At 28.8% G+C, this 25,919-nt stretch overlaps 1 protein-coding gene across 2 annotated transcripts in view; it reads left to right on the top strand.

Moving 5' to 3' along the window:
* CARPA (Carbonic anhydrase-related protein A) overlaps positions 1–22,179 on the top strand; it is a 35,373-nt gene extending 13,194 nt beyond the window's left edge. Inside the window, exons 2-10 of one of the 2 annotated variants that reach the window (XM_035095789.1) lie at positions 3,132–3,179; positions 9,071–9,207; positions 11,370–11,561; positions 15,643–15,738; positions 17,419–17,485; positions 20,891–21,045; positions 21,251–21,376; positions 21,579–21,627; positions 21,720–22,179. In XM_035095789.1, coding sequence (XP_034951680.1) covers positions 3,132–3,179; positions 9,071–9,207; positions 11,370–11,561; positions 15,643–15,738; positions 17,419–17,485; positions 20,891–21,045; positions 21,251–21,376; positions 21,579–21,627; positions 21,720–21,763 — 914 coding nt within the window. In that variant the 3' untranslated portion in view covers positions 21,764–22,179. Of the gene's footprint in view, positions 1–3,131; positions 3,180–9,070; positions 9,208–11,369; positions 11,562–15,642; positions 15,739–17,418; positions 17,486–20,890; positions 21,046–21,250; positions 21,377–21,578; positions 21,628–21,701 lie in introns of both variants that reach the window. The other variant, XM_035095788.1, reaches the window with a different exon arrangement.
* Positions 22,180–25,919: the final 3,740 nt, after the last annotated feature.

The raw sequence follows: 25,919 nt of genomic DNA, 5'->3' as shown, positions 1-25,919 counted from the left end.
ACATTTACGATGAGAATTATTGAACTTTTTGTTCAACTTATTTTGTTATTTATTTATTACTCACATGGGATTTATTAGTTATGTAATCACAACTGATTTATCATTACTGTCATACATTCTATTATGATATCAAAATGATAAATGTATTGCACAAATGCTGTAAGTTAGTCAAGAGAAAAAAATTATTTTTATACTAAGCTGTAGAGAAATTTAATACTGCGTGAAAGCTTTTTACCATTTCGACTCAGAATATATATGAAGAGAATTGAGGAGAAGTATAGAGGGCTTTAGAAGAAATGTGTGTATAGGAAAAAAGGTCCAACTTATCGTCTTCCAATCAAGCCAAGTGAAATACTCTAAAAAAATTTCATTATACTTTTTAATAAACAATATTTTTAATTTTAAAAAGATCCATTTTATTCTGTTAAAGTGAATTAATATGATAATGAGATTTAGATAGCGTGATAATTACAACTGATGATTCTACAATTCAAGTCCATCGTCTAATTTTCCTTCATATGTATGTGCATTTATGAATAGATGAAAACGTCAAAATCAGCGGATATAGGAAGTTATTATTTGCTTTGTATGTTATCACATTTATCGTATTATCAACTGTATCAGGTGTCATGGTCGAACTTTAATAACTATGACACTAAAGTTGCAAAGTTCTGTCACTTTCTATGTACATCGTTGTACTCAAGTGAATACACACTTGCTTGATGGCACGTATGCTGATATTGCTTATGCAGATATCACATAGTCAAATATTATACTCCATAGTTTGTAACTTGCCTAGCTAGTTTTCTAGAACATATCACTATTGCAATCAACTTATGTACAAAGTTTAAAATATTGTTATTATTATTGTAGATCAAGAAATCATGCTCCATATACAGGTGTATTTTTATTTAAATTTCTTGAAACATGGGAATAATTTTAAACATGACATCTATTATATTCAACAATATTCATTTACATATAGTTTATTTACTTTTAACTTTTAAGATTTCTTTCTCTTCATTTTCATACCGAGTTAATTAGTTACTTAATGTAAATAATTTTAAAAATTCATTTTTAAATTAGAAAAAAAAAATCAAATTCAAAAGTATGGCAAAACTTCACATAACTTCTTCATTAAAGGTGTAATATGAGAATTCGTGTTTATCCTTGTAATGGAATATTTTACTATGAAATTTTAAATTTAAACTCAAAAACTTTGTGGTAAATTATTTTTAAAAAATTTTTGTTCGGATTGTAAATAAAATTAAATTGTAATTTTTATAAATAATCGAGTATTCACAGAATTATTTAAATAAACTGAAGATAAAAGTTTGTTTTTTGAAAGTTAGAAAAAACTTTTTGATGACAAAAAAAATGAAAATCTGTGAGGGAGGAGGGAGGGAGGATGGAAAAAATGGTTTAGAAAATGTTGGACGGTTGACTAAAGTAGACGTGTACCTCTTGCAACGAGAAAGTCAAATAAGACGTTGCAAATAAGGAAAGATTGGTGGTGGTGGTGATGTTGAGAGACTTAGGTGTATGCGGGTTGAATCGTAAACCGGATGTCCTTCTATAGTCTTCTTTTTTACTTGCCCCAAGCGAGTCTCGACTGTCTTACCCCGCAAACAACTTCGTTTCTTCTTTAAATTACATTTGGCCACTCGTTTCGCCCTACTCTAACCCTTATTTCTCGCTTTTCACTTTCTCTTCGGAGACTTCAGAGTTTTTTCTTCTTTCATTTTTACGAAACCTTGGAGAACTCGTTTACCAGCAACCACTCTTAGATCCATCTATCTACTTCCTTCTGTTAATTCCAAGTCGACTCGTCTATGTTTAAGGATAAATCTAACTAACTTTGAACTTTTTAAATTTTACATACACTATGTTTTTGAACTAGATGTTTTTTTATGAAAAAAATAATTATCTAAATAATATACATGATGGATTTAATATGTAATAATTTCAAAGTTCATTTAAAATAAAAAAAAAATTTTTTAAATATTATAAATAGAGGAGAAGATAGGATTATGGTCCAGTCTATGGTCCATTTATTTATCATGCGAGTCCGGTGCGTCTTCCATCAGCTAACCCATATATATTTTGAAAAAGAATTTCTTGGCAATAAACAAAAACTTCAAAAAATAACAATTGATGATAATTCAATAGAGTAAAATGTAATTAAAGAAAAATAAAAAGTGACCCATAATCCTACCTTCTCCTCTACCAAATTACGATTGATATTTCATTGATTTTTTTTATTTATTAAATCTGTTCTCGTCATATCACTTAATCATTTATGATCAAATATTATTCGATAATCTAGATCATCTGATTGATTACATTCAATCAAAACGATCCCTCTTCAATCGACTGAAAAATTTCCACTTATTTATTCGACCGTAATTTGACACTTTTGTTTGTTTCTGTATGATTGATCTGGTTTTATTGAAAAATTTTTACCATTTTTTGACTTGCAAAAAAAAATTTATCGAAAATAATTGTTGTTATTAAAAAAAATATTAGCTATAGTTGTATAAAATATACATATATGGATAAAAAAAAATTAAACTCAATATTTACATAAAAAAAATTTAATTTAAAGAAAATCTCTTATTTTATTCGCATTAATGAAGTCTAGTAAGTAATTTGATAAAATTTGAGGATAGTTGAAGGTGCGGCATTACTATATAATATTGCGAGATAGTTGCATGTGAGTTAAGAATCAAGCTTTGATGTGACTGAATATCTTTTAATGATTGAGCACACGCGATATTCAATCAACTTTTTTAAAAGAATTTTGAAGAAAAAATAATAATGTACTGGCTACATGATGTTTAGTTATAAATAAATTTGCGTATATACGACTCTCACATCTCTTTACGTATGCGTGAAATATTTATGCGGTTTTTTTCTTACTCTTTTTGCATATGGTATTCAGTCTCTTTTTACGATAAGGAAATTTTACGGTTACACATGAATACTTTGTTCCAAAAAGAAAAAAAAATTGAAATATTCTACAAGAATAATCCATGGTATAACTCTTAATAACTTCCATGTAATGAAATTATTAAAATAGTCAGAGTAACACATTCAATACGTTTTAATTCACTTCTTCATTTAATTTACAGAATCCGAAGCCAGTTGGGAAGAATGGTGGACATACGATGGTATTTCTGGTAAGTTTTTATTAATTATACAAATTGAGTTATGGAATTATTCGAGACTAAATATAACTAATCTGAATGATATACAAGATTTAATTACAAACTTATTAGAAAATCAGCAATTTATATCTCAAAATAATTCATGGGCGTAGTTAAAAATTTTATGCAAAATCCATATAATAATAAATATATTTTTCGGAGTCGTTGGAGGTTAATTTCACTATTCAGCATGAAATTTTATCGTGCGTTTTAAGAACACCCGGTACAGCTCGAAAAACTGGTTACTTTAGCAAACTTATTATACTGACTTCGACATGATGGTACAGATCAGAGGTAAATTTTTTAAGTCTACTGAAGTTTCATATTCCTAACAGATGGTCTATATGTCCTTGTTTTACAACCAATAAGGTTTTTAGAACCAAGATTTTAAATGTCATATAGGTTATTTTAGAGCCTTTTCATATTTTAACTTTACATTTATTATTCCTATTATTAATAATAAATTTTTTATATCAATATCATTCATTTTATTGTTTTTAATGTCAACAATTATACGTAAGATATTTTCAAAAATCAAATTTCATACTAAGTTATACATTTACTAATCATTTTAATTTATGGAACATTTCTTGTTGATGCTAAGATTTAAAATTTAATATAAAAAAAAATCTTTTGACAAAAATAAAGAAAAAACATTTTAAAAAATATTAATTCTTGGCTTTAAGAACACTTGATTATTGGAAAGAAAATAATATAATAATTAATATAAAATACTCTAATAAAAAGATTATCTTTAGTAGTAGATAATATTAAAGAAAAGTATTATTTTTAATTGCCATGGACAGCTTAGTTTTAATGTAATTAATAATTCAAATCGAAAAAAGAAATGAAGAATAAAATATTTTAATTTAATAATTTTAAATATTTTAAGAATGATATCATGAAAATTTGGGGTATTAAATGAATAATTAAATTTCGAATTTTTTGTCAAATTCCACATGTTATTGTAAATTCTTCACTTCTTGAAGAGTTTTATTTTAACAAATCTAAAGCATTTATATATAACGTTACCTCTGAGATTAACTTTGTAGATACTTTTAACATACTTGAAAGCGTTTTATAATTGTCTACAATGTTAATCATATGGGTGACGTTATATTTACATGCTTTAACCGTATTAAAATAAAACATTTTCAAAAGCTGAGATTTACAGTTTAATCTGATAGTTAAAAACTCTCAGAACACAAGTTTTACTCGGATTTGATGGTTCTTTTTTTTCATTTTTATAAAGCAAAAAGCTGTATAAACAACATAAATATTTTTCGTATGTTATATTTTATGTAGATATTTTTTATCAAATTGTAATACCCTCTTCTCCGGGTACACACACACATAGACAAATACACCCAACTCTACATTTCATAATAACAAAGTTTTAAAAATATAAAGAATTTAATTGCAGAAGATAAAAGGGATTTATTTATAAAATAATGGACTTTTAAGTTTTTTGTAAATAATAATTTACTTTGTAAATGAAATCAGATTGGATCGACTATTTTAATTAGATTATATGTTATGTAATTAACGAGGGAAGAAGGTTTTTTTATGGTAGGTATCATTGCACAAAGTGATTCTATGAAAGACATAATGTCATTAAGCAACAGGCTTTCGTCGTCGCTTGACTTTACTTGTTGGAAAATATCGTGTGCTATGCGGCGTCAGTGTCCACTCAGTTATCCGGTTACACGTAACGAGGCACGAGAAGGTGCGGTAGAATGATTAAGACTAAGGGAAAGAGGAGTACAAGAGGAAGCGCACGGATTAAATGAAATTATTTAAATGCTGTAATTTAACATTCTGGTTACCGGACGATGGTCGTCATGGTCGTCATTCTCTCTTATAGGTGTTGAACATGAACATATTCATAGAATATGCTTCGTAAAAGCAACTAGAGAGAGGTGAGAATGACAACACAATGTTTCTACCTTCATTTTCTAACGTGAGTACGCATAAATTATAATGTAGGTAGTACAGAATATATATCGTATTAAATTCGTGTTGACCATACAAATTGTACAAGAGCCGAAATAATTTGCTAAATTATTCACATTTTAACCGGATTTTCAAAAGTTTCATTTAATAAAATACGAAATATCACTTTTTATGATTATTTGTTAAAAGTGAATTTTTTCACATGTAACAACTACGTCAAATATTTTAAATAATTTCAAATATTTTACGAATAAACGTGATTTAATATTGTAATATGATTCATTAATATAATTCATATGTCAAAACTTAAGAAGAGTACTATTCGATATAAATGATTTGAAAAAAAATAATGATTTCGAAGAACTAGTGAATTTCGTGAGATGAATGAGTAAATTTAACGTATTATTTTAGTGCAAAAATGGCACGTAGTCAATTGGAAAAATTTCAGGATGGTATCGACAAATGAGGCCTTGAATATGACATCATTAAAAAATATGATATTCATTGTATTGCAAAATCTATATGGCCTTAGATCTTATTATCACACGTGTGAATAAAATTGCACATCCCAAATTCTGGATTGAAATGTCCGGATGATGTACACCTCGTGTGTGCATAGTGAGTTACTAGGACTATAGAGAAGCAATTACCTTAGTTAATTAACGAATTTACAGGCGCTACATCGCGGACCCACATATATAACTGTACCCATATAGATAGGGGTGTAAATCCGCGACACGGGACATACAATGGAGGGAACTAGTGAGGGGTTATCGTTATTGTAGCCGATAACAAGGCGATCCGCAACGCGTAACACGAATTGTATTCCGAAATTCGATTTGGACACGCGGACACATTTTTTAACCTCGATCTGAGTGGAACAATCGACAAATTTACTCATTTCAAATGCATTTTAAATGAGATTCACACTCATTCCCTTGCTGGACTATTTTATATCATTAGTAAATTACAATTAATTATTTTGCAAATCCATCTGAAATCAACGAAATTATCCAATAATCTCTACATTTTTATTTTAGACAAAATTTACAATTATTCCACCATTATATTGTTATTTATAAAAATATTACTATGCATAATTTGGTAAACATATTGTCAAGTACAATCATGAAATTTACTAATTACATTGATTGATTATTCATGTTACATATTTACTATTTTGTTTTATTCAAAATGATACTTGAAGAAAATCAATATTGCAATAATATCCAAGTACATCATTCCAACTGATTTAACGATTGCCAAGGATTAAGAAAATAATAAAATAGATCTCATTAAGTAAGTACAAAGTAAACCAGTTAAAGTCTCTGATGCTGGATGCAATAATCCTTGTTTAACAATGTTAAAGTTATCATGAGGTTTTAAATTAATTATCGTTTTCCAATTAATCAGTAATAATAAGACAACGGAAGGAGGAGAGGAACGACAGAGATAAAAGAGTAGTTCGGTGGTTTATTCATTAAACTACTCATTAAAACTCGGAGAAAACATTAAAATTATCTCATTTGTGGTAATATGAACATCCTAAAGAAATTTTTTTCTTATTATTATTAACATCGTAATTAAGTTACTTTTAGACAAATTATTATTTAATAAAATTTTTTTAGTCGAAAATAAATACTTCAACTTTCTAATGCCCTATCTTTTTATGTGTACACATTCGATTCCAGTTTATTGTGATATTGCATAGAAGAAAACGAGATAAAATCGAATTTTAATGGATATGCAAATGATGTACGAAATCGTGACTTTAATAATTGTTCAAAGCCGTATAAAGAGAGAGAGAGAGGGAGACCAGCCCCAGGAATTGAAAGGTGAAAATAAAAAATAAAAGGGAAACTTCATCTGTCTATGTATATATGTATATAGTGTCATGATCCATTTATATTTATATTGTTTGAATAAAAAAGAGAATATCATCACTGTGACTGGACAATACTTATGCGACTAAACTATGGCCACACTTTCATATGTATATATATATATATATATCTATACGATCTCGTGAACCATCCGGTTAGAGCTTGATTGGAGAAACAGTGAAATGTATTCATGTATGCATATGAATTCAGTACGGTAGGCTGAAGTATGCAAGGGAGTACTGTCTAGATACTGAGATGACTGCGTACTAAAGCTCTGCACCAATGAAAAACATCTTAATTGGACTTGGCACTCATCCTCTTCGAGTCAACCTCCTTAGAGTCGTTTTCAGCTCTTAGCTATATAGTATAGTTATCTTTATTATTCTTAAGTCACGTGTCAACAACCCACAAACAGATTTGAAAAATAATAATAATAATGTTATACATTTTATTAAAGAAAAAAATCTCAACTCTCAGCAGATGAATCTCTATTCTTTCTCGTACGAAATTACGATTTGACTGTCGAGTAGATAGATGGATAATTACAGTAGACGTCGAGAGAGACATTTCGATTGATTAGGAAAAAATTGGTTTTAGATCACGGGAAGATTTGTGAAGAAATAATGACATTTATTTGAAAATTTTTTATTAAATAAAGAGTAAAATAATAGTGTTTTTTATTAAAAATGAAAAAAAAGAAATTAATGAAGTTGATAAAACTCATTAAAAAATAATTTATTATTAAATGAATATGAGGGAATTTTTCATTACAAGTTGACAAATGAAGTATCTTATTTTTACTTGAAATTAGAATAAATTTTATAATTTCAAAAGAGCTTGCAATGATTCGTATTTTATATCATGTTAATGATAATTATTAATGTACATATAAAATTAGTATCATTTTATTGATTATTCATAGCATAATTATGCTAATGGAATAAAGTCCGTTTATATTTAAAATGTCATTTGATTTCATGAATATTTTATTTATAAATCCACCGTAAATATTATAATGAAACTTAGATAGCTACTTATTAAACCTTAAAAACGAGAGCAGAACTAACCAAGACACCGCAAGCATGCATTTATCGCTTGATAATTTTTAATTATATTCGCGTGTATGCAAACCATATAAACCTCTCTTCATGACCGCAAGCTCACTAGTCAGAACATTCATCACATCTACACCCCAAGAAGCGCCACCGTTGATAGTTTCCAACAGCTTTTCTGCGTGCGCACTTATGCGAGCATTCATGTTCACGGTCCCATTTGTCCTGGCAATCCCGTTTTGTCTAATACTTTCCCACACAGCCAATTCATTATGCTATCAGTATTCAAAGTTATATTGCAGAAATAAAAAAATATTCAATGTCATCACTTGACTTTCGTTACTCGATGCCAGTGTATTTATTTTAGAGCGGATAGAGAGAAGTGTTTCCGGTTTTTGATATAAATCGTCTCGTTCGACAATCAACGACATGATATATTTGCACCAGAGTTCTTGTTTATTTTTGTTCAATTTACAGTAGAGAATGAAGCACATTTCTCATTGGAAATGACTTTAGAAAACCTTTTTTTTCTTCATTTATTTTTCACGTGGGATATATCAATTAATTCGTTGAAAATTTCGAGAAAAGTATATTGTTTGATTGTTTGACTAAGAAAAAGAAATCATAAGTAAACTTGAAGAGAAAAAAGTACATTTATTCTTTCTTCTTACAATTCTTTTTTAATGATAAAGTTCAATTGATTTAAATATGTTGGAATAATTTATTCATCAAAAAATGAGAAAGGTAGAAGAAAACCATAAGACTTCATGAAGGAAAGGAAAGTCAATTCTCTAGTGTCCGAAATACGTCGAAAATTCTTTCCAGTCAATTGGAAAAGTTGAAATTGTAAAAATTTCAAATTTTCTTTGAGCTGCTTTTCAAACTTTTAAATAACATAAAGTTTTTACTAGCAGATTATAAATATTTTCACAAACCATATATCTCTTGAAAAAGAACAAATATATTTATTTCGTAGGTCCGTCTTTCTGGGGCTTAATAAATCCACAATGGTCCCTATGCAGTAAAGGAAGACGACAGAGTCCCATCAACATTGAGCCAGACAAGTTGCTCTTCGATCCTCACTTGAGACCAGTTCAGGTGGACAAGCACAAGGTAATTTATCAACTACATGTTTAAAAAAATTTTTTTTCATTCCATTTACAACTTTTTTCTTTCCTTTTATTTATCGTATTTTACTTTTATATTTTCATGCCTCCTCTGAGAATTATATCATCACATTGGTCGTGATCTCCCTAAAAACTTTTCAATTCAATGTGTTTTATTACAAAAAGTTGATAAGATCACGTCATGGAAAAATATCAAACCACCATAGGACTTTCTAAGTTAGTCCTTTTACCGTGAATCGATCATAATTCAAAACAACTGCCAAAAATTTTATAAAATCGTACTTGGGACGTGAACAATATTTATATCAATATCTTTGAGGCATTTATTTTATTCAGACAGAAAAAATATTTTTTTTCTTTTTCAAACTTTCAAATATATTTTCTGATTTAAATATTATCAAAGTAAATAGAAAGTGACAAAGCAGTTGAAGTATATACTAGAAATTATCTGAAAATAATTCATTAATCTGTGGTAATTTTTTACTTCAGTATATCAACAACAAATTATCGAATATTTGTTAGTAACCACTAAACTAATGGGTACTTAATGTTTCGGAACATGTGAAGCATTTAAACAGCCTATGTATTCCATAGGGGTGCAAAGCACTTGCGTGAATCGTGACAAAGGAAACATTCCGCTACAGATGCTCAACGAGGCAGCACGCAGCGTTTAAAACTCCCCAAGCATCCTTTCATGCTTCCGTGTTTTTTGTTTTTCGCTTTATTCCTCTGTCTCCGACTTCCCTTTGGGTTTTTTTCACTCTTGAACGTTTACGCGAATCCTATTGTTATATTCGTTCTCTTGACGTTCATTTCAGTAACAAAGATAGATAAAAAAAGAGGTGGAAAGAAAAGAAAAAGGTTGTATTAGGAAGTGCGCCGTCAGCCCACAGAAGCTAGACCACATCGAGGCTGACGTCATCGCAGGTTAATCGTGACGTTTAGGGTAAAATTTATACCCCCTCTTTTCAGTTAAAACTTTGGCACTTAAATTAAACAATAGAGCAGACTCGGTCGTGTGTCTCTTTAGTTTTGGAGAAACTCCAGCCATTTCCGCTGACTTTGTCTTTTACTCTTTCTTCCTTATACGCTGTCTGACCCGTGTCGTCTTTTTTCACTCCTACTTTACTATTCATATCTCCGGATTTTTTATTTATTTATTCGAGAGTAAGTCTGCTGTGTGTTTCCATGCCTTAAAGAATTATATCCTGCTTCTTCATTCACGAACAATGAGCTATATAGAATTCATTGATCAAAGTTTTTTAAACTGCAGTTCAGAGGGGTCCATAAATTTCAAAAAAATTCGTCGGCTAACGGCGCATAAATGAGCAATCAAGTTATTTTATTCTTTTTACGAAGAAGCTATATCCATAAACGACTAAGAATATAATAAGAAAAAAGAGAAATTAATTGCAAAATAATAGGTTATCGTTGGAAAATTTTGCTGACGTGTCTTTTCATAAAGTCCAATTCACAGTGAGGTTACCTCATTATTTCCAACTGATGACATCATAATTCACAATCGCAAGACGTACAAGAAAATGGACTTCTCTCACCCAGTCTATCGCCTCGTTTCCATTCTCATGGCTTACTATCATCACAACCGGTGCCAGAGTGTCTTAAGTTTTCACGCGTGATGATCTAGCTTGATCGCTGATCCAAACTGGCAGCCATTTCGATTTTAATGGTTCACCTTTTTAACAAGCAATTTACTAGCTAAAAGACATCATTGTTAAATATTACATCTTGACATAAAGTTGAAATTTGTGATAATTAATAAGCAATTTGATTGGAAAAAAGAATAAAATATTTTATAAGAAAGATGATAAAATAATAGAAAATAATAAATAAATTGCTTCCTGTATCTTCAAATGATATTACTTTTTTTATTATGGTTTCTTTTTATTCTTCTTTCACCTTTCCCCTAGACCTCAGTTCAGGTTAAGTGTCCATTGTTGACTGATTCAATTCTATTGCTGAACTTACTTTTATTGTCCAGTCTCCAGTGGATCAATGTCATCTAGAATTTTCATCGTTACAAGTATCCATTATTTGTAAGCTGATCCTAAAGTTATCTATATGTTAATTTTTATTATTAATAAAATTGTTAAATAAAAAGTAAAATAATAAAAATTGATTTTATTTCAGATAGCAGGCCAATTACACAATACTGGACAATTCTTGGTCTTCAAAGTTGACAAGGATTCGAAAACTCGCGTCAACATAACTGGAGGTCCACTAGCGTATCACTACCAATTTGAAGAAATTTACATCCATTACGGAATGAACAACGATCATGGCTCTGAACATCATGTCAACAATTATGCTTTTCCAGCTGAGGTAATTGAATACTTTTAATGCATGTCAATCATCATTATTACATATGAGTATATAATAATTAAGACCGATAAATGGTTGTTGAATTGATAAACTTGATTGATTTCGCGTCGACCACATTTGTACATATGACCGTGATCTACTACAAACCTACGAACTTGTTCTATTACCGAAATCTATCAAATAGACTGATGGTTAAAAAAAAGATTATTAATTTTATCCGCAAGTAATTGAAATGACAACAAAATGAAATTCAAACAGTAGAGCTTGTTTTAATTGTACATTCAGGTATACCAATTTCCGTTTGAACAATCACTATATTCTGAGTATATATACTCTTAATTTAAATGTTTCTACATTTGAAATTAGATGAATTTATTCAATCAAATCAAACCAAATGTTTTTATACATAGTTTTGTATTATTTCAATATAAATAGCTGTGTTTAATTATAAATTAATTTCAAGATCAATCAGAATCTATATATTATAGGATTGTAATTCAATTGGGAGTGACAATGTACGACGACAAAGGCATACAAGAGGCATATGCATGCATAGAACTCTGAAACACTTGGGCGAATCTAAACCATTATAGGTAGTTGAGAGCCGGCTTGCTTTGATGATGGAAACCAAGCATCAAGTATCGACAAATGGAGAGGTCATCTTCATCTGATTAGTATAAATCTATTACCTCAAAAGACTAATCCAAAAGGACTTTAATGGTCAATTAATTATCTAACAGAATTCACCAAAAATTTGACTTACATCTTCGGATAATCCTCGATAAAAATTATTTCGCATTGACTGATTAGTAGTTTAGTGTATTAGTTCATGTATAAAGGAAGCCTCGAGAACTACCACAAGCCATCGGTAATGCGTATTTGCTTCCATTTAGTAGTGTCATCAGATGGCCACTAATGGTCAAACAACATCTATGATACGAATGGAATCACAGAGAGAATTTGGACACGTCTAAATTGACAGACATAATTCGATATATTTATTTAAGGAAAATACCGTACAATATCTATTTTGAATTCTGCTTTGATTATTATCAATTTCATGATTATGGTTAATTTAAAATATTAATTTTAATTGTAATGATCAAACAAAAGTAATGAATCAAATTTTCAAGCATTGCAATTGGATGATACATTTATAGTATTTTGATTGAATTGTTAATTTAAATATTTAACGAAAAACATTCCTGGATACTTTGGTGAAATTCAATGCATAACTTAATTGAAATGCCACAATAGAATATCTTATACAACCTCAAAAATGTTCATTAATCAATTTCCTTAGTGATCGAATAGTTTTATCTAATAACAATATCATTTGTTTAAAAGGAACTTCAATTGAGTAATACTTGAAATGGTTAAACTTTCATTGGATAGAGTAAAAATGGAGTTTATTTTAAAAGTTCCGAATTTGATTACAAAATAATACGTTAAAAATCATTACAGTTTATATCTAAAATTCTCTTAATTACTTTAGTTAGACGCGCGTGTAGTAGCTGCACAAAGCGGTAATTGTAGTGGTCGTTTATAGTTGAACGACCCTCATCACGACTGTCATAGCCGAGTGCCCACTTATTTTACGTCTCTCTCATTTTTCTCTCTTTCTCTCCTGCATGCACCTCTCAAAGAGACATCATTGAGATTCTGTAATTGTTGGCATGAAGACAAAATAAACTTCCAAATATAATTTTTATCTCATGATCATCGTGATAAAAATGAGAAAAAAAAGTACTTTCCATTATTTATAAATATATCTGTCATGTTTTAACTTTACTTTTTCTTCGATTCATTTTTCTATGAAAATTTACTTAGTTAAATTGACTGTAATGATATAAATTATTCCCTTAGAATAAAATGTTTTTGATTGAGAAGAAAAATTATTTTTGCGTTTAAATAAATTTGAATTTCTATCAAATAAATTTGACTCTTCCTATAGATTGATAATTTTACTGTTTACAAAATAAATTTCATCCTAATGCAGAAATAATTTTTCTCTACACTGGAAAATGTTTTATATATAGACGTAATCACTAGACATATTTTAGCTGAAAAATATTTTCTTTCCATTTTTTCATCATTCGTTTACTTTTCATCATCAAATAAAATTTTGAGATTTTGATTTACTGTGTTCCTTCAACAAGGAATAAATTGGCAATATTAATCTCATCAATAATGATAATAATAAACTCTTTATTATTCTGTACAATATGTGCATATCCAGAAATGCACATATTCACCCCCTCAGAGGTGATCTTGACTGGTTCGCACTCTCTACGGTTAATATAGTTGGTAGACAGAAGGAGGGGTTGATTACGGTCGTATATCTATCATGGGAGAATAGAGCATTGTGCCAGAAATCGTGATGGCATGCCCATATGCCACGGATGCAGCTTCTGACGTACCAATTATTCTTGACTCGACGATACAAGGGAGGTATTACTCGGCTGCCCACATTAGATGACATTTCAGAAAGACTAATATGCAATGTATCACAAATACTAAATAATATATTATTCGTTATGTGATTGATTCTTTCAAAAGAAATTGCTCTGTCAGCACGAATGATTGTTTAATTATCACTCCGAGCTTTAATCTCTTAGCTGAATGTATCTTCATTGAATGTCACTGTTTTTCAATTGTTCACAACTGAGTGCTAAGCAATATCAGTGCTTCAGACAATAAAATGTCAATTTAGATGGTGCTTTTTTTTCTCTTTTTATTTTTGTTCTGTAAAAAGGTAACAAAAGTAGACAATAAAGTATAGTATCAAAGAAAATGTTGTTGAAAAATTAAATAATTGAAAAGATATTATTTCTTCCTTTGTATTCATTTAAAATGTTTATAAATTTGATTTTTAAAAAGATGATCTGCGTCTGAAAAATGGCAAAAAACTCAACGATATTCAAATATAAAAATGAAGTTTTCTTTGAAAGTTTTTGAAGTAAAAAACTAAAAAAAATTTGTCATAGAAAGATTAAATATCCTTTGAATTTTTAAAAGTATCTTAAAAATTATTTTTTGATATATTAAAATAAAAACAGAGTTGCTTAAAAATGCAGCTTAAATAGAAAGAGAGATTATAAATGTAGTAGAATTGAAAATGTAACAAATAAGAGAGAAAAATTATGTATACACTGTTTAAAAGATGTATATTTTCTTGTGCTGATTCTACTTTCATAACGATCTATCGGATGTTGATTGAAAGAAGGTTTTTATCCACCACTCGATAATCCCCTCTTTTTGTATTCTAACAGTCGAAGAGGCGAGAATGCACTAGTGTACGATAGACGTTTTGTATCTGCCCAAGGGACTCTTTCTATTATCCAAAAGGTGACTATTGCCACTGGGTTCTTTTAGTATAGATATGCTCGTGAGACGATTCCTCTGGGATAACTCTCTTTGATCAGACATTCAGACGAGAGAGAAAGGAAAAATAAAAGAAAATTCGGGCCTAATAATACCCGTATAACTCATTCTACAATTTCCACTGTTTCACGTGGCTATGAATAAAAAAGATTGACGGAGTAGAGAATTGAAAAGCGATAGCTTTAAGAGAGAAGATGTAAAGATGAATGTCGATGTAAGGAGTCATGAGTAATAAAAAAAAGTTGTTTGAGTGAAAGAGGATAAAAAATTTACTATTTCAGTAGTTCTCGTTATATGTACTTTGATTTACTCCTATCTTCTTTTCTTATTCTGCCTTTCTTTCTTTTTTTATTTCGTCATGTCTTTGATGCATACTTGGTCGCATCACAGGTATTTCATTCTCAGTAAAGAGCAACTCAACCCTTGGCAGTCTTTCCGCAGTAAAAACTTATGGGCACTCACAAAGTGTCAGTAATTTATATTTTATTTCACTATACGGTTGCTTAGCGTATATAATTCATGCGTTAAAGCTGTTAGTGACGTGCTATTGAAACTCAATAATAAATTTAATATCAACATATTTCGTTCAAACATTCACAAACAAATAATTAAAAGTATACAGTTTTAAAAATTTTTTTGTAACAATATGAACTATAATGAGAATTGAAGATTTAATACAATTAACAATTATTTGCAGATCCAAGTTTATGGATTTAATGCTGAGCTTTATCACAACATGAGCGAAGCACAACATAAAAGTCAAGGCTTAGTTGCTATTTCATTGATGGTCCAGGTTTGTAAATAATATTATTTTTACTTTCCCATTCATTACTTTGTGTATTAATTAATTATTTAAATTAATTATTTATCAAACATAATATTTATTAAATATATTGTCAATTTTTACTTAATTTAATTTAATAAAACCCTTGTAATATTACTGATAATTATGTTAAGTAGTGCTTCAAGCGACAAGTCATTTTCTTTGTTGTACAAAGTTTGAATTTGATGTCTCATGTTTGGTAACATATTAATAAAAGGTTGGAAAAGTGACAAGATATTACTGAGAAGTTTGTACAGTTTCAACAGCTTTGAAGAGCATATGAACAAATATTTTCATTTTCTCCTTATTTATGAGCTTTTTATATAAAATATATTTTAGTATAAAATCTTCTTTTAGAAATTCATTTTTTATCACATATTTGATATCTATGGTTGTCAAACAAATTTAAAAATTTCCATGATAATTATCTTGTGTTCAAAATAATCAATTATTACAAAAAAAAACCTTTATAGTAACATTCGAAAGGCTTATTGCATTTAATGGTGGTGAAATTGGCAATATCTATTTTCATGATTCTGCTTGACAGATAAAGAGATATTTTTCATTTAAAAGCTGTGAATTATTAAGCTAGCAAATGCCTGTAGTTTGTAATTGGAATAATAAAATGTAATTGAGGTTTAGAGAAATTTAATAATGAGGTATAAATGAAATTTTAACTGAAGTTGGCTCTTAATCAGTGGCTAGTTAAAACGTAAATTTTCTCGTTAAATTATCAGAGATTGAATAAGATATTAGATGCTTGACTACTTAGACATAATATCTTACTTATTTTTAGCTTGAAAATTTTCATTTTAAATCTCTAAGACATTTCAGTACTTCTTGAAGTAATTTACAAAATACATATAGTCAACTTTAACAGATACTTTATCTTTCGATGAGTGAATGAGTTGTAAAGGATCTCTACGAAGTCTTGACTACTGTAATTCAGACGAATTACACTCTAGAGATTTACCCCTTGGTGCCGTAGTCAAGCGAGAAATCTGAATGAGCAAAGACTCCCGAGATGCTGTCATTCACAAAAAGTTTCTCTTGGATGTGTGGAAAAAAGATCGATAGGCTACAATAATTAAGTTGAATTGTATTTCTCCTATTTTCTGACCTAATATTTTTTTCAATACATATAAAATGTAAAAAAATTTACTTAAAGTTTCGAACGTTCAAAAAAACGATGTCGAATAGAGAAAAATCAGACTCAAGGCTAAAATTGACGCATAACATTGGTTGTAGACTCAGTATAATAAAAAAATTCACTTTCTTTCTTACTTGTGCTTTAAACAACCCTTAGCAAAATAAGAATTCAATCATTGTTATTAATTAATGAAAAATAATTTCAAACTTTTAAGTGAACATTCTAAAATAATTAAAAATATATAAAGAAAATACTTGATATTTATTTGCACCAGAGCCCATTATGTTGAAAATAATACAATGCTATTATGAATACCGTACTTCAATTTTTACTTTAAACTTAGTTTTTATTTCTACTTGTTATTATACTTCTGAACGATCGTAACTTCTGATTTGCAAACAGTGTGAGATCATTTGTATTTCAAATTAGCTTATTCAACTGAATATTAGTGAATCAATGAAAAATAAATTAAGGCTGATACCATTTTTTTTTTGTTTTAGCTTGGGGACACGCCAAACCCGGAACTCCGGATAATAACCAGTGTGTTCAACAGGGTACAATACCGATGTAAGTATCATTATTTACATAAAAATAAGTGGAACTATGTTTGTTCAAGTAATAACAGTCAATAAAAATAGACTGATGTAATATCGGATTAACATTACGACTTATATTACTCCGCATAAGATATTAAAAGAGGTCATCATGAGAAAAAGTTAAAGCTTGACATTAATTCAAATATAATTCGTCCTAAAATGAAAAGTCTTGTTGATATATGTATAAAAAAATATACGGTATCTGTTGAATAAAGAAGAAGGAAAACTCAGGGAGCAATTAAAAACAGTTCTCCAAAAGCCAGAGGATGTGCTGCTCTTTTTTTTTTTTACTTCACGAGTGGCACATTGGATGAATACGTAGTTCACGCACCAAATAACTTCCTGCACATCTAGTATATAAGGGTGCGACCAAATGTCAACAGGACTAGATAATAAATAAAATGTTGAGTGAAAAATAACTTGGAGCATATGAAAAAAATCTCTTTTTCTTGTTGAAAAAAAGCAGCTGAAAGTAAAATAATGAATTAACTATTTGCTTAGTGGTAAATGCAAAAATAACATAAAAGACATAAAACTTCAAAGAGTCAGTAATAAATATTACTCGATTATTCACATATGACATTACAATGATTTTGGGTTGAAGAAAAAGTTTTTTATCATGATAATGATATACGTTTGTCATTGTATATTGACAATCGAGCTCAGAACCCACATCCCATTTTATTCTTACCAAATATATTCTGTATTAAATAAGTTCACAAGAAATTATTCAACTGAAACATATATGTTTAACTAAAATTTCTTTTTATGCAAATTATTAATTTATACTTAAAAATAATGATAATATGAAATAAATTAATTATGGTTTAAATCAAATTAAAGAGTATATAAATTTAAATTGACTGTCTTTTACAAGTTTCATCATACAAAAAGAGCAAGAATATACAATTAGAAATTTGAATTATAGATAATCTAATTAATTGAATTAAGAAACTACATACTTTAGAATGATAAAATGAAGTACCCGGAAAATAGATAGCACGGAGTCTCCTGACTAATGCAACCTAATGTGCTTAAATTTTGCACCTGCATATTGTCTATCGCAAATTGCATTTTATATGTATATTAGATCACTCTTTCTTATTTTATTGTGATGAATTTTAATCAATAATTCCTTTCTATTCCTTCACCAACCCGACTAGACCCCGACGAGAGAGCCCTGACACCGTCATAAATCACAAGACAATAGAAAGTGTCGTGCCAAGGGGGTATGACACGAATCTAAGTATTCCATTGTTGCATAAGTATACAGAGAGAAGTAACAAACAGGATCCTCTCAAGCTCAAATTGAAAAGGCGGGAAATTTGAATTTATGACCTACGCAGCATAGGCCATGGATGGCATTTCCGACCAATATCGACATCAACTCTCGAGTTTGCGTGAAGTATGCGCTCGACCAGAATCTATATTTACTTATACCTGTGCATATCGTTGGTCTCTTAATGCACCATTCGTCCCTACCCATTCTCTGCTCTTGCCACACCAAATTCTGATAATAGATGAAATATTTCATCGTATGGTGTTTCATCGACATAATGAAAATGATGTTTTATCGGTTGTTTCTTCCTTGCACTATTCACTAGGATAGTAGTCGTTCTATATTTCTTAAGTGTATCATTGATTTTTATTTATTGCTATTGGTGAAAAAATAAAACTCTAATGATAGTGTCAAAGTGTTATGCATTCTCTTATCAACTGATGCTTGAAAATAGTTGACTAACCACCTTTACTTGACACAAAATGTTTCATCGTCTTCACTGATGCAGCTGTTACCTAGACACAGACACAGACGATGGTACCGCAAAAAGCCAAGCTTTATTATCATCAGTACGTCTATCATCATCATTATCGTCAGCACTTGAGCCATTAAGGTTGGTCAATTTTCCTAAGAGCTTCTTATGTGCTCTTAAAGGGTGACCTTATCCCTTTATACGATGATAAATGTCAAAAATATATCGGAATGAATTTGAAAAAAAGATTTTAGCAATAAAGATATGCTATTTGGTAGTCACGAAATTGTCGAAAGAAGTTGTGACTAATGCCATTTGTGTGTCTTTATAGTCATTCATACCCTTCCTCCCTACTAGGTGGGAATAAGAAAGTTAATGTGTCTCATTAATCATACGAACATCTCTCACCCCTTACTCTATAATCTCTGGATAGCGAGTACGTCAGTTGATATTTCATCGTCGACGAGCACTCATGTTATTATTTGTCATTTTCGTTTATAATCTCTAAAAATGCTATGATCTTTAACGATATTTTTCATTTGTTCAGTAATATATGCTTTGAAATTTTTAACAAGTTAAATATTTTTAAAGTCAAACTATTTTATTTTTTAATTTTTTCATAGTACAATAAATTTTGATGGTTATTTTTAATGATTATTATTAATAAAATTCAGACTTATAAAAACTTTTAAGTATTTAAAATGCTACGCTTTTGAGAAGCTTTTTTTTTTTTGACAAATTATGAAACAAAAGCTTTTATTTTTACATTAAGATAATTAATAACATAAAAAAAAAATGTATTCTCCATGAAAACAATTCGTTAATGAAAATAATAAACAATAGAAAACATCAACTGATGAGCCAATTCTCATAAAACAATCGGGATGAATAATAAAATTATCCATTACTCTGTTAGTAAATTGCTATTTATAAACAACAATGAAGAATTTAAATAAGCATATTTATAATTTTCTAGCCTGATTCATTGATTTTAAATCATAATTGTAATTATAATTCTTTGAATTATTCTTTACTCTAGAATTTCTCAGTTATTTATTAATTGTACTTTTTAAGTACACATATATTGATGAACATTTATTAATCATGAAAACAACAATTATTGATATAACATTTTAATTGATAAAAAAAAGCTTAATTAAACTTTTAATACAATTAATATATTCATACTAAATGAACATTTGTCAGTATACGTCTTGAATAATATATAGGTAATGAGAAGATTCAATATTATCCTTGTCAGTAGTAAATTTAAAGTTTTTCTTTTACTTAATTACTTTCGCACTTAAATTAAATTCAATCAAATGAGATGACTTTTGGAAGTTTTAATAAGTTATAGCATTAAATATCGGCTATAAACTGAGAGATTTTCTAAGCATTGATAAATATTTATTTGCTAAATATTATGATTGTAAGCGTTGAATAAATAAATTCATAAATGTTTAATAAATTCTTATATCGATATTGGAACAAGTAAATACAGAATAAATTAAATAAAGTTTGAGGTACATAATTGGATAACCTTTCTATCCACAAAGATTTACTGAAAATAAATTATTTAACCAGATGATGAATTTTTGAATTTCAATTTTTCACCCTGATTACAGCACAAACAGCCCCAGTTGGTCATCTGTCCCTTAGTGAACTTTTACCAGAGACTGATGGATACATGACCTACGAGGGAAGTACAACACATCCAGGTTGTTGGGAAACGACGGTCTGGCTCATTCTCAACAGACCTATCTACATTAGTGCCCAAGAGGTAAATTACTTTCAATTTATTATTCTGCTCTCTAGTATATTTTATTTATTCTCGGTGTATGTTCATATGCTGTAGAATAAATTATTATACTTGTTGTTAAATATTGGTATTTCTCATTAAAATACTATTTAATATTTCATAAATGCGGATCACTTTTATTGCTTTTCTAATCGATTTATTGGATGATTTTTGTTTGATACTGAAGCTTTACGCCTTGAGAAAACTAATGCAAGGAACAGCAACTATACCGAAAGCACCACTTGGAAATAATGCAAGACCGATTCAACTTCTTCACCATAGAACTATCAGAACTAATATTGATTTCCGTAAAGTAAGATAATTGATTTATTTATTATTTTTTAATTAATTCAATACTTTTCATTACCATTTCAATTTAATTTCTTTTATTCTATTTACTAATTAAATAAATGTATTTTTAAAGTAAAGTAATGAAAAGTATTAAAGTAATCAACAGGTGTGTTCCATTTGTCAAAAATATTTTATTAATTTGTTTTTTAATTTATTAAATATAGGCTCCTGATGCAAAATGTCCTTCAATGGCGCCGGAAACTCGATATCGAGGTAATAATATTATTTTTTTTCAACTAAAATGGTATGATTTCTTAGAAAAATAATAATAATTAAAATTTCAAAAGATAAATTTGTTTTTACAGCTAATACGTGGCATGATGGGTCGATTAATCGCAATGCTCTGTAAATCAATTATTTTGATAATACAAATTGAGATAATTATATCTTTGTAATGGAAATGACTAATTCTAAAAATACAAAAAGCAATGTTGCTGAAACAGAAATGGCTTAGTCGCACAATATTACACAAAGTGATATACTAGACAAAAGATTATAATACATTAAAACATAAATGAAATGAAAATAATCTTTTAAATTTAATTGGCAGATGAGCTTTATGTGTTTCAAAGAACTGTACTTTTTTAAAGCTAAAAAAAATGTATGGTCGTCACAATAATGAACAATAATTCCCCATTGTTGTTGATAACATGGTCAATTATTTTATAGTCAAATGAACATAAAATCAGCATGAGAGTTATAAGAATATAGTTTCAATAAATTTAATTTTCTTGTCTTAAATCTCTCAAGTACGTAGAATATTTACGAAATTGACCGAAATATTTTCAACTATAAATAAAAAAAAAAAAATTAAAATAAATAAATTATAGTTATGGTAATAATAACAACAATAATAAATTAAAAAACGTAAACTAGACCAAAAAATGAAAATTATTGATACTGTAGATTATAGAGATCAAAAATATAATAAAAACGAATGAAAAATAATCATGTGCTTTTGTATATAATTTATCAATAGATATAACGAAATTGAAACAATAAGAGTTTAGAAGACAAAGTATAGAAATAAAAATTGTATATTATACAAAAAATAAAAAATTGTGGTTAACAAATATTGATAATAATAAATATATAATTATATTGTAATTCATTTGCTCTAATTCCTTGATCTACATTCCTATCAATTTCTATCACACAGGACAGAAAATAACTGTAATGAGTAAAAAACTTGTTATTCAAGTCTTTATTTTGTCTTATGTTAATACTTGCTATGTTAACTCATTGCTATTTTTTATACACTTGAAAAAAAAAACATTAATAGCACCTAATAACATAATGATTATATAAAATATTTATTAGCAAAACATGACATAGAAAATTTAGCAAAAAAAGGATTCTTTTAATTATGGCAAATGTATTCATAAACTTTTTTTATGGATTACAAGAGAATATGAATATTGATTTGTCCCCAATTAATTAAAATATATCGAATTTAATTGTGTATTTATATTTCTTCAACACTGAACTAAAGAAATTTTTGCATCAGAGAACATATACTTTATAATGTGATGCAAATGATCGATTTCTCTATAAAGAAACTTCAAGCAGTGTGTAATTTGATCTGAAGGGCTAACATCAAGGATAATTCTTTATCCTAAAATTATAGAGAATGAACCGTGTGGGCATCTACGTAAGTATTGAATTACACGATTATCAACTCTAGCCAATCCTGATAAGTATCATAATACACATTTATCTAATGTTTTTTAGAATAGTTTTTCTAACAAAAATATATTGTTTTATTTAAAATAAAAAGTAACTAAAATTAATAAATTAAATAAAAAAATGTAAACTTAATCCGAGTAGCCAACATTAGCAAAAAATGTACTAATTAATTAATTATTCTCCATCTCCATTATGTATTAGAGAAAAAAAAGTGACAAGTGAACATGCGTAAAAGCACATAGATTATATGAGAAGTATATAAGGGTAGACGAGGAGAGTAGAAGTGCACTGAGTGGCAAAAAAGAGTTAATACTAAAGAAGAGACTGAGGGAGATATGCTTACCAAGCTTTAAGGTCGTGGTGAAACGGCGGTGGTGCTTAAAAGGGGTTGAAGAGGAGCCGTCGTCGGATAGAAAGGCTACGGGAGTTGGTTGTTAGGCAAGGTCGGAAGGAAGAGGGTCAAAGAGTGAATGACGAGGGCCAAAGAGGCAGGAGAGGATTTTGCGGTCCCCTTGACTCGAGTGACAGGTTGCCTACCTCGTATACTTCTTCATGTAAATTAAGGGTGCGATTTTCGAGCCTCTTATATTCTCTGATGACATGATATTTTTTATGATACTCTTTACTTTATACATATGACAATATTAACCTACATATCAACAGATAAGATTCAATTACTACTACGTATAATCACTTTTTTTTCCATGCATTAGCGTGAAAATTTATGATTTTTTATGTTATAAGATTTAATAGATAATCAATAAAGCTTTAGTAAAGACAGTTAATGCTGAAATAAAAAAAAAAAGAACGAAAAGTAAAAAAAAGAATTATGAAAACCATTATATGAAAAAGATTAAAACCTCTCGTAAATTTTTTATTGCTATTGAGTCAAAGTTATAAAGAACGTTAACGGGTATGTTAGGAATACTTTTAGATACTTGGTTTGATATTTTGTTGATAAAAATATTTTATTGATTAATTATATTAATATGTTGGATTAATAACTAATATTAAATGTGTTTATAAGTTTCTACAATATTCTTACTCGAAAGTAATTCCCCTCACGACTGTTACGCCGTAATTTTCTTTACTGGTACAATTGATAACTATTCTCGAGTGTTTCATAATTGACAAACACTTCTGGTCTGAAACCCTTGTTGAGCACGCCTTTCGTTTGTACGCAGAATAGAGTAAAATCTAAAAAGTCACGTGTTCAATTACTTTACGGATTCATTAACAATAGAGGAGAATTTATTTTATTTCATTAGAAGCAAGTGTATTGAAAAACAATTCGTAAAGCATCTAATGGCTTAAAAAAAAAATTAATGAAATATTCTTTGCTTGAAAATATTGCATATGCAATTCTAAAATAAAATCACTATTTTTAATTTATTAATTTATCATTCATTGTTTAATACCGAACAGAAAAAAAAAAGAATTCTTTTGTTATTTAGGATGAGACAATATGCAATATTATGAGATACATATAGTACATTTAGTGAATTACATTCCACGAGGATTTCAAACTAAAATGAGGATACAAAAAAAGTCAGGAAGAATGAAAAAAAGGTTAAAACGTATGAGACGAGTGAAAATATTTGGTGAAAAAAAGTAAAGGTTGAAAAATATCACTGTATAAGCTTTTGGCATATGTATAGACTTTATCCAGGGGGCATTTTTACTCCCAGAGTTGAAACGTATATAAATGAAAGCGGACAATCAGGATGAAACCCACAGTTGTTACACGTGGTATAGTTATCTTTTCTCTCTGTCTCAGTCTTTCATTCTCTGAAGCCACCACCAATTTGTCAGTATGCTTTCATTTGTTTTCACATCCTCTTTATATAAAAATCTACAAACGGGACGGATCATTGTCCTCATTTTCAATAAATTTCTTTCAATTCATACGCAAGTCAATTGAAAACCAACCAGTACATTCATAAATTAAATGGCAAAAAAAAAATTCTAACATTTAATCATTCCAGTTTGCTTAGTAATGATTTTTCTCTTCTCTTCGTAATTTTACAAAAATCTAAAAATAAAATGGGCGATAAAAAAATGAAATATATCACCGAGTAAGTATACATATTGGGAGATGGAATGGAGATACAGAATATCTGGCGCCACTATTATATCTACTGGCGTCTTTCTGTCTACATCTCTTCGGAACTGGGCGCCAATCAGCTTCCAAACTAGACTCCAGTCTTGCCAGTTTGTACTGCTACTACTGTCTACATTATCTATATACCATTCGTACTAATACTACCATACTGTTCCGTCATCTTTCTCTCTTTCTTTTATCCTCTTAGACTTATTCTTTCTACTTTTCTGTATATATAATACTCTTCTACTCTACAAGTCTGTTACTCAACTAGGACAATCGTTCAAACTGGAGCATTCTCTCCATACATAACGGACAACTTCCGTATTATCACCAAAACAAAATGCTCCATTTCAAAATTACGATCTAATCTGGATCCAGCTAACATTATAGGTATTCTAATTTTATATTTTTATTGCTGAATATCATCGAATAGATTCTATCTTGAACTTGTACGAATGTTAAAATACTGACATCTATTTCAAGTTGGTAATTTTAATTCCAAATTAAAGCTTTATTTGAAGTTAAATTGCTATTATTATCATTGGCATCACGTATTTTAATCATAGAAGAGAGAATAAAGGTAAGGCCAAGTGGACAATTAAACAATAAGTTAACAAATATTAATGAATTTCAAAAAAGTCATATCTAGAGAAATTAATAAAGAAAAAAGTGATTTCAAGCTTATTTTAATAGTTAATGAATTATTTTAAATACT

The sequence above is a fragment of the Chelonus insularis genome, unplaced genomic scaffold (genome assembly GCF_013357705.1).
Source record: "Chelonus insularis isolate UGA/USDA-ARS -01 unplaced genomic scaffold, ASM1335770v1 contig_135_pilon, whole genome shotgun sequence".
NCBI classification, from domain to species: Eukaryota; Metazoa; Arthropoda; class Insecta; order Hymenoptera; family Braconidae; genus Chelonus; species Chelonus insularis.
Note: the sequence above shows the minus strand (reverse complement) of the source record. Positions and strands in the feature narration are given on the sequence as shown.